The 11,277-nt window shown below is 42.5% G+C and overlaps 1 protein-coding gene across 1 annotated transcript in view; it reads right to left on the bottom strand.

The window, feature by feature from the left end:
- LOC306752457 (copine-8) overlaps window positions 1–11,277 on the bottom strand; it is a gene marked incomplete at both ends in the record, with an annotated part of 69,488 nt that overhangs the window by 33,633 nt on the left and 24,578 nt on the right. The window contains 2 exons of the mRNA XM_079236218.1: window positions 3,608–3,684; window positions 7,427–7,466. Coding sequence (XP_079092344.1) covers window positions 3,608–3,684; window positions 7,427–7,466 — 117 coding nt within the window. The remainder of the gene's footprint in view (window positions 1–3,607; window positions 3,685–7,426; window positions 7,467–11,277) is intronic.

Raw genomic sequence — 11,277 nt, 5'->3', positions numbered from 1 at the left:
AGGTGCAGGATTCAAGAATAGATTAATGGACTTGCGACACTAACAACTTTACTTCATGGATTATTGAGGATTGCACTGACTTTACTGCAGGAGGGTTGTGGTCAAATAAAAAGAAAAGAGGGACATGTAGCACACACTGGTCGGCCAGGAGCCGTGCATTGTGGGAAACTACTCGCCACAGTTTTGCATCCTGTTGCTGGTTGCTCCCAGCCTTCTTCTCTCCCACACACACATGCACATGCGCGCGCACACACACACACACACACACACACACACACACACACACACACACACACACACACACACACACACACTCCTGAATGCCCACTGGAGTTTGATTGAACAATGTAATTAGCTGTAATTAGCACTCATTAAAATTGTTAAAGATCCCTCCTGTCGTGTCAGGCTGCAGGTGTGTGTCTGACAAAGTCCAACACACACATACAAAGACACACACACACGTACACATACATACATACATACATACATACATATAGACACAACCTCAGCAACACGACGATTGCAACAGCTGTGGCCTCTGTACCTTTGTTTTTAATAAATGTTGACAGGGTTTCTATTTCTGCACCAAATCACTCGTGTGACGTCTTCGAAAACCGAGTATACACATTTTCTATACGACCCTTGTGGAATATTTCCATCCGTCTACCGATTATCTGCGACTGTTGATGCTTTACAGGGTCGCGGGACATCGGGTGGGAGGCGGGGCTCACCCTGCACAGGTCGTCAGGGGAATATATTAATCTATTAAGTGCTTTTCAGTCAGTCTTGATGTCTTTGAGCAGCATATATGCACATATATATACATATTTTGCAGTGATATTGTTTAAGAAATGAAGCGTGAATGTCTGTGGACACAACCTTTCCTCCCAATAATTATAATAAGACATCTAGAATTTAGCATGTTTGCAGCCATAAAAAAAGGCAGCCTAAAATATTATAGTATTCCATGTGCACAATAAATGTTCCACTTTATTGCTGGTTTTAACAAAGACTGTCCGGTGTCATTATACTGTTTATTTTGTCATTAGTGTCACCATTACTGTGTACGCCACCATCCGTATGTGTGGATGATGAAGAGGGAGAGGAGGGAGAGGTTCCTTGAAGGCAAACAACATTGTTTTGCACTTTGAAGGCGTCCATGGTGCATGTAAAGCATGTGCACGCACACAAACATGGACTGACAGCTCTCTCTCTCTCTCTTGCTCTCTCTCTCTAGTGGGAAACCTACCTATGCAATCACCATGGCAATTGCTGTTCGAGTGGATGACAGTGTAGCTTCGAAACAAAAAGGAATAGGGGAACATACACACACACACACACACACACACACACACACACACACACACACACGTTGCCAGGTTGTTGACAGTGTTCAGTGAAGGGATGCCAGCTTGGCGGTTACCCTCTCCCTCCTCCCTTACAGATCTCAAGGCTCAAGAAGGCTTCGAATGAACAAGCAAATTGGATTAAAAAGATACAATTGATAGGAAGCCAAGTGGGCTTCACCATGAGAGAGAAAATATGGGAAACAGAGGAGGCCAAAAGTGCAGCATCATGGATAAAAAAAGATAATGAAGTCTCCGGATGAAGCTGATTTTGCTGCTGATCTTGACCTAAACTATTTGAATGTTAAATATCTGTCAATAATGTTTATATTCTAGTACAGTTGCACAGTGCGGGCTAATGCTAAAGTAAGTATATATATTTTCTATTTGTACCTGTGCAGCTAGCCTCAGTGTGTGTTTTTGGGCACCCTGCGAGACGACACTAAAATAGAGGCAAAGCAATTCTTTCAAACTGAAACCGGCTCCCTGTCAGAGTGGATACTTGTCTCGCAGCGGCTGGATGTTTGTTTGTGCTGCTTTGTGGATCACTTACTTTAAGACGCACAGGGGGGCATCTTCGACTGCTGGAGTAGCACGTTGGTTTAGAATAAATAAAGGACTGGATACTGTTTAATTCAAAATGCTGCTTAGGTCTACTTCATCTTAATGGCATTCATTTACTTCTGTCTTGAGCCTTCAAAATCCTGAATGTCACATTTGTGTTACTTTGTAAGTTTGACAGGAAGAGAAAAATGATTTATGTGTTGATGCGAGTGCGGTTTCAAACGACCTAATGCGTCTGTCATTTGTCTCAGCAGTGATTCTCAAACAACAGGCTCTCATGTGAGAGCAATGACAAATTGCAGACGAATGGCAGCAATGGTTTGTCCTTATTCCTGGTAATATCAATGTGTTTTCCCCTGTGGCTGAAGAATGGATGGATAATACACATGTTTACATTATGCTACATTATTCAGAGTAAATTCAGTCTGTTTTTGACAAGAAATGTAAAGAAGCAGAACCCCAAAACAGTATAAATTGTATATAGAAATCATCTCTCTGGGCTCTTTATGTCGCAGATAAGGTTTTATATTGAATGCCGTTTGGGAGAGCAGAGCAGCAGAAAAATAAAATGAACGAAAGAAAGAAAACAAAAAAGAATGATTGCAGAATTTTCTTGCATCCATTCATGGGCTCATGGGAATCCAAACACAACTATTTTTGCGAAGCCATTTCTAAGCCAACGCACTTTCAGATTCAGAGACTCTCGTTCAAACTCTGTCCAAGTCTGTTTTGCAGTGATATGATTTTATTTTTCATGTACTGCTCTCAATTCAATAAGAAAACTTTTCTGGGACAATATATATATATATTTTTTTAGGTGAACTATACCTTTAAGTGCAGACATGGAGAGATATCCAACATAGTTTATTCTACTTACATGAAAATGAATATATTTAATCTTTAGCGGTTATAAACACAAAGACTGAGGGCTTATTTAAACTATTTTCTGCTTCATCTTCATCCTTTTCATTAACTATAAGACACTTCATGTACACAGCGAGCACTTTGTAAACTTGCACTCCAACATAACTTTGTACTTGTTGTTCCAGTTGTCAAAGTATGATCCGGCTAACGTTAAGGAAACATGTGAATCCACAAATAAACCGATGCAGATATTGTAATCTATATGCGCTGCTGCCGAACAGGCCCGAGGTACACGATGGACGTATGAGCCGATGTGTTTGTATGTGCAAGAATACCCTTCAGTGTGTGGGAGTGTTTTTGTGTGTTTGTATATGTTCGTAAAAAAAAAAGGAAAATGTAGGTGTGCACTGTTCCTCAGTTTAGTATCCCCAGAAATAGATGCAATATCGATACTGCTTCAGACTCACTAATTACCGAGCAGCAAATATTCTGCAGAAAATTTACAAACGACTTGGAGAATGAATGCAAATCAAGTAGTGTATACTTACTTAAAAAATATCTTCATATATATATAATGTGCTAGTTATGTGACACAATTTGCTACTTGCTAATTTACTACCTCAATTTAAAAGGCCTAGTTTTAGGAAATACACTTTCAAAAGTAATCTTTGTCAAGGTTTAAAACGTGCTTCCACATAGTGAATACTTAAACACAGCCACTCCAAAAGTAAATGTTCAACTCTTTACTCATTTGCTGTGACCATCAGTCGACATTGATTGGATAACTCCTGAAATATCAGCACACTCCCAGCTGTGTCACACCCACTACTCACCCAAGAGCTTTTTCCGAGCGACTGGCCATTGATCCAACCACTTCTCCGAGAGTACATTGGGCCTGGCCCAGGAAGTCCTGCAGAGTTAGAGGAAGAGAGAGGGAGAGTTTTAAAAAGACAAAAAAAAAACATAAATTGACATTAAAAAAGGCCCCTGTCCCTGATCTGTAGGAAACCTCCATGTTCCCTGTTGACAGATAATAGAGTAGATTGAGCCTTCCTCCCACCAGCCCCGCTCTGCTCCTTTGCCACTTTCCTGCTAGATTAAGTCGCCATCGCATAATGAAACTTCACAGCTGGTGCAGACACAAAGTATTTTCACACAAACATTTGTGTGCATCAGTCCTGGAGACCGATTCTGACTAAATTTGTATGCATAACAATGTGGAATTTATAAATATTAGTCTGTCGGCATTAAAACGATGGCAGCCTTCAAAATAAAAGCCAAGCACGAAACACAACTTCTGCAACACCCAAAGCATGGCAGGCCCTTCTCTCTAATTGTACAGAAGCTATTACAGAAACCTGCCATCTCAACCCCAGATTCACCAGAGGACACAGTGCTGAGACCGTTCGTCTTATTGGACGCCGCCTCTATTATCTGACTGGAGCCGATCCGAGCAGCACTAAGATAGTGGATCCTCTTTGCTCCATTTGCTCTTTGTATGCTTTTGTTATTTTGGCTCGACATCCACCTCTCCATCTGCACGGCTCCGTGCCGACCTGTCTAGATTATTTAACCCATCAGTGTTGCACACATAGGGCCACATGACTTTAATGCCATAAACTGATTTGTGTTGGTCACTGGTGCTGAAATAACAAAAGGAAAAAAGATTTCTTTATGATATTTTCCACTGTCTATGACGTAGAGGCAGTGCAGTAAAGTCACAAATCACCTAGCAACCGCGGCTGTTGCCAGCATGAGGTCCATCGGAGGATTGGCTGTGTGCAACTAATGGCTAAATTTACAGCAGCGTGGGCTAAGAAAAGACTTAAAAAGAAAGAAGGATAGTTGTGTGGGTGCAGCTCCATTCAGTAATGTTCGGGAAAAATCAACAGTTTGATAAGACTGAGATCCGCGGCGGAAGAGGAGTAGGATAAAACATTGGATATTGATACCAGTTTTAATGAGAATATGCTGGGAGCGCAATGCTCCTCATCCATGAGCTTACTCTGCAGCGGAGCAGGAAAGGTTTTATGCTGATATCTTCAGATCAATACTACAATATTGCAAAAATCCTCTTTGAGAAATGAAGCACTATGTGCAAGTAGTCCATATTCTTTGCAGGTCTTTTCAGAAGGTAAGTGGTCTATTTGAGGGTCTTGCTGAAGAAGAAAAAACACATGTTCACAACCTGGCAACCCAAAAGTCAGCCTGTCTATCTGCATCCAGAGATAAAAATGAGTGAGATCTCATGAACAGGCCACACAGTGTGTGTGTGTTTGTGTATGTGTGTTTTTTCTCGACCCGTCCCTCTATATTCCACACTCGTTCTCCTCTGGTTCCCAGGTGTTCCTGCAGCCTACAGCTCCCACGTTCATAACACCATCTAATGGATTGGCTCTCCCCCCTCTCCCCTGAGACCTGCATCAACACTGGTACGCTGCCTTCGAGCCAACATGCCGGTCTCTTCTTGTCTGAGATTATTGATCGCAAGAAAGTGAGGCAGAGGTAGGGGGGTGGGAGGCGGGAGATATGGGAAACGGAGAGATCAAGATAGGGAGAAAGTGAGAGAACAAGGGTATGGCAATGAAATAAAAGGAAAAGGTGACAGACTGGCATGGTGAGAGGGAAAGACTAGAAACGGAGACGGGGGAAAGCACAAGAGGGATGGATTTTATCTAGAGAGACAACACAGCCACAAATGAGGAGAGACAAATCCTGAGGGGAAACGGAGAGGGACTGACTCTGCTTTGGAGAGACTGCGAGTGTTTCTCACTGTGGTATTCAATTTATTGACACTTGCTTCATTGAGTTACTGACAAATAAATTCCAGCAGTGCATTTGATGGCTTTCATACCAGCTATTTTAAAACTACAACTAAAAAAGACAACAACAAAAAACAACTGAAAAACGGACTAAGCTCAAAATGAATTATTGTTGGAGGTAGATACAATTAGTGACTGACCATGACACATTATATCATCATCATCATCATCATCATCATCATCATCATAATGATTTAAAAGCTATAGATTCAATTAAAACTGATGTCACCCATCACACCAAGAGGGAACAAGGTGATAAAACCAGACCCATGTTCCTTGAAATCAAAGATAAATAACTTTCCTTTATGCTGTATGTAAATGCCACATTTCTGTGCCGTGGCTAAATTAACTATCTCTATACACCTCACGATTTCAACCTTTTTGCTGGTTAGGAGCTCAGAGACTTGAGGGCCGGCTGCTGAACAGCATCGGTTGTAATGCCTTCCAGATTCTTCTGAGATAGATTACCTATCCGCGGCCTGATTCAAGTCTTTGGCGATGCCTTGAGGGTGAGAAATGGTATGCTTTGCAAAAATAGTGAGCGGTAATGTATGGTTTGTGGTTACAAGTCTTGAAACATGAAACACCACTACGATGATTGCATTCCTTTCTACAGGTAGATGGGACTTTTATGAAGAATATATTGTAAAATAAAATGCTCACTTTCAGGGTTGCAGAAATGTAACAATAGTAAAACGGGAGATACGGGATGTTATGTTCCTAACCAGATGCTCCACATACACGTTGTATAAACACACCGATTCTCTTCCATGTGGTGGCCCAAAGCTGCTGAATGGAAAGAGGAAGCGAAGCCTGATAGCACACTGGCCATTACGGACACTGGAGCTATAAATGTAAATGTCCAGATAACGGTCAGAGATAATGAGCAGAAAAGACAGCCGTTGGTGCTGTCGTATTGTCTTTTATTGCCTCCCTTCATTTTGTATTGATGCTATGATTTCCTATTACTAGACAGTGACAGTCCAGGTCAGTGTTGACCGTTGCTACGGCAATCACCTGCCCAAACCTGTCCCAGATATGACTGAAAAGCCGGTTTCATGAGAACAGATGTGCACACAAGATTACAGGCGAATACGGACCGTCAGGATACACAAACAGTTCAGTGAAGGGATACAAGTTATCAACTCAAACAGTCACTTCCTGTATTGTTGTACGATAACAGTGCCACCCTTGGAAGGAAAGGTTAGACATTTTGGAAAATACTCTGGTTTGATTTCTTGCCGGGAGTTAGATGAGAGGACTGAGTATGAAGTATGACGCTACCTGCCAGCTAGGAGACGGGAAACATGGGGAAACCTCTGTCCTGAAACAATCCACACACTAATAAACTGCATCTCAATTGGGCCAGTGATCAAAAGTAAACTCAACAAATGAAAAACAACGAGTGAACCGCTCTACAGTGCGACCTCTGATTGTTTGAACTACAATCCCCATGATGCAGTAGGCAGGACACAGCCATGACTGATAAAGGTATCGCATTGTTGTTCCTAATTACCACAATGCTAATCCCTGTTATCAATGTGAAAAGCAGTGTGGACAGGGGGAATCAGTGTTTATTTCATTTCTAAATGAACTGCCGGGGCTACGCAGGGAATGTGCCATTACATTAGATGATAAACACACTCATTGTAACGGCCAGATTGCTGTTATGTGGCTGAGATGGGCCTAATGGGAGGTAATAACAAGGACAGCAATCAGGCTCAAACAAACACTCACTCACACCAAATTAAAATCAGCAAAAGTGGAGGAGACGAACCAAATAAATGCAAACGTACACGTCTCCATGTGAAATCAAGTTTTCGCACTCACGTGTTTTGACAGGTTGGCGCTCTTCGAGTCAACATCGTACCTGTGGAAAAAGGAAAAGAGAGCGAGAGTGAGTGCATTAGAAGAGATGGAGGGTGACAGGAGCTCAGCTGGGAATGCGACAGGGATTACAGACTGAGTAAATCAGTAATGGGGCCAAGCAGCTTGTCAGCGACGATCTCACCAGAGGCTCTGGGTATTTCACTTCCCGGCATCGCAGGCTCAAAGGCATCCTCCATTAAAGTGACACTAAATGCACTAATTGGCAGTGATACATACATGTGAGAGAGAGGCGGAGAGAAATATTGTGCGAGCGAGTAAACAAGTGTCGGTTAATGTTTCCATCTCTGCTTATTAGTGTGACTCTCGGTGGGCTATCACGTTATTTTTGCGACGCGCGTTTGAATATCATTCCTGCCTTTTATTCCTCCATTCCACCTGCAGGTGTCTCGCACATAGAGCGCATGCAATGATGCGTCCAGACACGGCCCCTCCAGTGAAGAGGCTACGCTCCAAAGGACGGGAAGCAATCAGACAAGCCGTTCACTCAGCGATTTGAGGTCACTTCACAGCTCAGGTCATTTTACCCGCTGCTGAAAAAGGATTGCCCTTTGCTGGGTAATATTTTGGGTGAGAAATGAGCAGCAATTTAGTTGCTTTACAAGAATGTTCAGTGTGTGTGTGTGTGTGTGTGTGTGTGTGTGTGTGTGTGGGGGGGGGGGGGGGGGGGGAGTAATTATAGGATTCCAAATGACTCTAAATCACATGATCATCAGCCTCTGAGACTTTTTCAGCGTTCAGAGCGTCTCTACCGTCTACTGACTCGGAGCGAGAAACAGACAAATAAAACCCTTACTTTTTATGTAAACTTGTCAATCAAGACACCCTGTTTCACTCTAATTGTATAAAGCTGAAGGTATTTACTTTTAATAAAAAAAGAAATAGAAGAGCTTCGAGTCCCATTTTACTAATTTCCCGTATGTCTCTGCTCCTTGTGAAAAACATGTCAGCATATTGTTAGAATTACATGTTTAAATATAAGCAGATCACGTAGGCGCAGGGCTGCCAGAACAGCGTCAACAAGGACTAACAAATGCACTAATGAGTCCGGTCAGACTGTCACACCCAGATGTATTCGTCATGCATACCGACATGTTTTTAACGTGGATGATGTCGTTTCTTGCACGACATATTCATCATCACAGGTCATGTTTATAAATAACATATGTGTGATATTTAGAGGTGTGGCTTTTTTATTACTGTTTGCATGTGCTTTTTCAAATGCACTTTATTGAACTGTAAATTATTAATTGTCTATGTTGAATCACCATGTTTTTTTGTTGTTGGGATGAACCACACCTGCTCTCATAGAGCTTGTTCACCTATTGGTGTACGAGGTGTATACATTGTGGGCGTGGGTTCCACTTTTCAAACATTTTGATTTGTCAATCACCAAAATCATACATTTTCATGGCAATGATTCTAATAGTTGTTGAGATATTGCAAAACAGATACAAAAAAATGTCAACACCACTGTGGCACTTGAGGGAAAGGCAGAGGATCACCAAAGCAGGAGAACAACTGTCTGTTACGCTGTGCTGAGATCCGTACTGACAACAAATGGAGATACAGTGTGTTACACACAGTCTCACAATTCATGCTCGGAGGACACACTGTAGTATTTCAAAACATTTTCACACAGATCCCATCTTCTTGGCCCTCGGGGAGGAAGCGTTCCTTCATCTGCCTTCATCTCAGACCGCGTTACCCTCCGCAGGCCGGCAGCGCCAGCTATCTACGGCTGTTAAGGCACGTTAGCACACAGCACACATGTGCGGGGACACCAACACACTCAAGACGGACGGACAACAAAGCTGGTGCGTCGTTTTGTTGCTCCAATGCTCACTTCCATTCAAAAAACCACTCAAGAGACAGCGGGCACAGAGACATGCATTCATGCTACTTATTCAGCTACCTAAACAAACGGGAAGGCATTGAAAGTCACACAACACGGATGCCCTGACATCTCCTGAGCATGACAAGGCCACAGCAAAACTAGCAAGGCTGTGTGTGTGTGTGTGTGTGTGTGTGTGTGTGTGTGTGTGTGTGTGTGTGTGTGTGTGTGTTGTTACAGCACACGTACAAAGTGTGCAATTTGTAAATAAACACGCACGCACACACTGCATACGGAAAAGAGTTTCACGTAATTGAAAATTCCACCCAAGTGTCTTGTAGTATTTGTGAAATTTGGCTCGTACGTTGAAAAATAAAAAGATGTTATAAAAAACACATTGAAGTGTTCACAGCATCCAAACAGGACTCTTTATAGCAGCACCCGAAAGTGATTCATAGGAAGGCCAAAGGATCTGAGAAGCTAAAAGAGAATAAATCAGCTCAAGACTTTTTATATTTTGGATCAAAGTTGGATGTATGCTGAGTCGTAAACACGGCTCAGTACACAAGTGGTGCAGAGATAATAGAGATAATAGGTTAAAAGCTTTTCTCTCCCTGAAGGAAATCTGTCCACTCCTATATCACGCTTGCTAAACGGCGCACATAGTCACACGCCGAGCACACAAACTCCGTCGCCATGGCCACGCACGGGTTTGTGGGAATGCTCACTGGAGACGCTCCGGCTTGGCTCCAGCGGCTTCGGAGTGGGTCATCCACGTGGCACTTACTGGTGGTACGAGGATGTGTTGTGACGGAGCGACCGGCTGAGATACTGAAACACTCGTACAGGCATGAAAAACATGGATTCTCTGCGTCATTAGAGACACCGTCCCATGATCCCCCGACACAGAAAGCCCAGCCACACGACGTAAGAACTGAGCACATATCTACGGAAAAAAAACACTCACTCTTCCTCACAGAGTCTAACTTCCAGATCCCGGTTGGGTTGCGGACGTGGGAGGTGGCTCCCTGGATCGTAGATCATAACATAATTAGTCTCCGGCTAATAAGATAAAGCCACTGAAATCGCATTTGGTAATTCGATGAGAAATGTGATCCGAGAGCAAATTGAGAAAGAGAATCCCCTCACCTGTAAGAACTCTGTCGGCCTCATGACGCGACTGTCTCCTACAGACAGCATCTTATGCCTCTGTGCATAGGAAAGCCATTGAAGTGTGAGAAGCAGTCACAGAGCTCTTAACAGGTGCATTTAAAAGGTGCCATATAATATATAATTGTATATGCTACAGAGTGCTCACGAGTACAGGAGGCTGATGCAGAGATTCAACCTTACTAAGGTGGTTACTTTCACAGATACAAGCCCAAACCGATGTGCATTTTTTAGGCCTTAGCACGGGCAAATGCAGAGCAGGTTCATACTTTGAAACTCAGCACAATTCAGTTTATTGCTTTACTAATTCGGAGAATGCACTCTGCAGCAGGCATGCAAATTCCACAATGTTGGACGGATCCCAATACTGCCAATATAATGAGCATAGCAATGCATCTTCACAGATGAAGTTGTCTCAGTGATGTACTACGATACACTTCTGAGTAATGAGTCGCTCTGTGTAGTAAATTAACTTTTGAAAAAACAAACCGTGGCTTTAACATGCAGTCGATTGTCTGAAAACAACTGTTAAATTGACTTTAAAGCACTAACTAATGGATGTGTTAAATTATCCTCCCTTTTTCAGAACATTTTAATATCAAATGAAGCCCTTGTTCCTGTAATTGTTTTATAATAAGCCTTTATTAGGTTGCATCAATGAATACTAAGTGTCAGATGCATTGTGCAATCTACTTAAGCATCTCTTGGTGAAATTAAGTTAATTAGAGTTGAGTAGATAACGCTGTTGCATGCCAACAACTATCCAGTAAAGAGAGAAAAATCAAAGATA

Source organism: Taurulus bubalis, assembly GCF_910589615.1.
Source record: "Taurulus bubalis genome assembly, chromosome: 20".
Lineage (NCBI taxonomy): Eukaryota > Metazoa > Chordata > Actinopteri > Perciformes > Cottidae > Taurulus > Taurulus bubalis.
The sequence above is the reverse complement of the archived record's forward strand: the minus strand, read 5'-3'. Positions and strand labels throughout refer to the sequence as shown.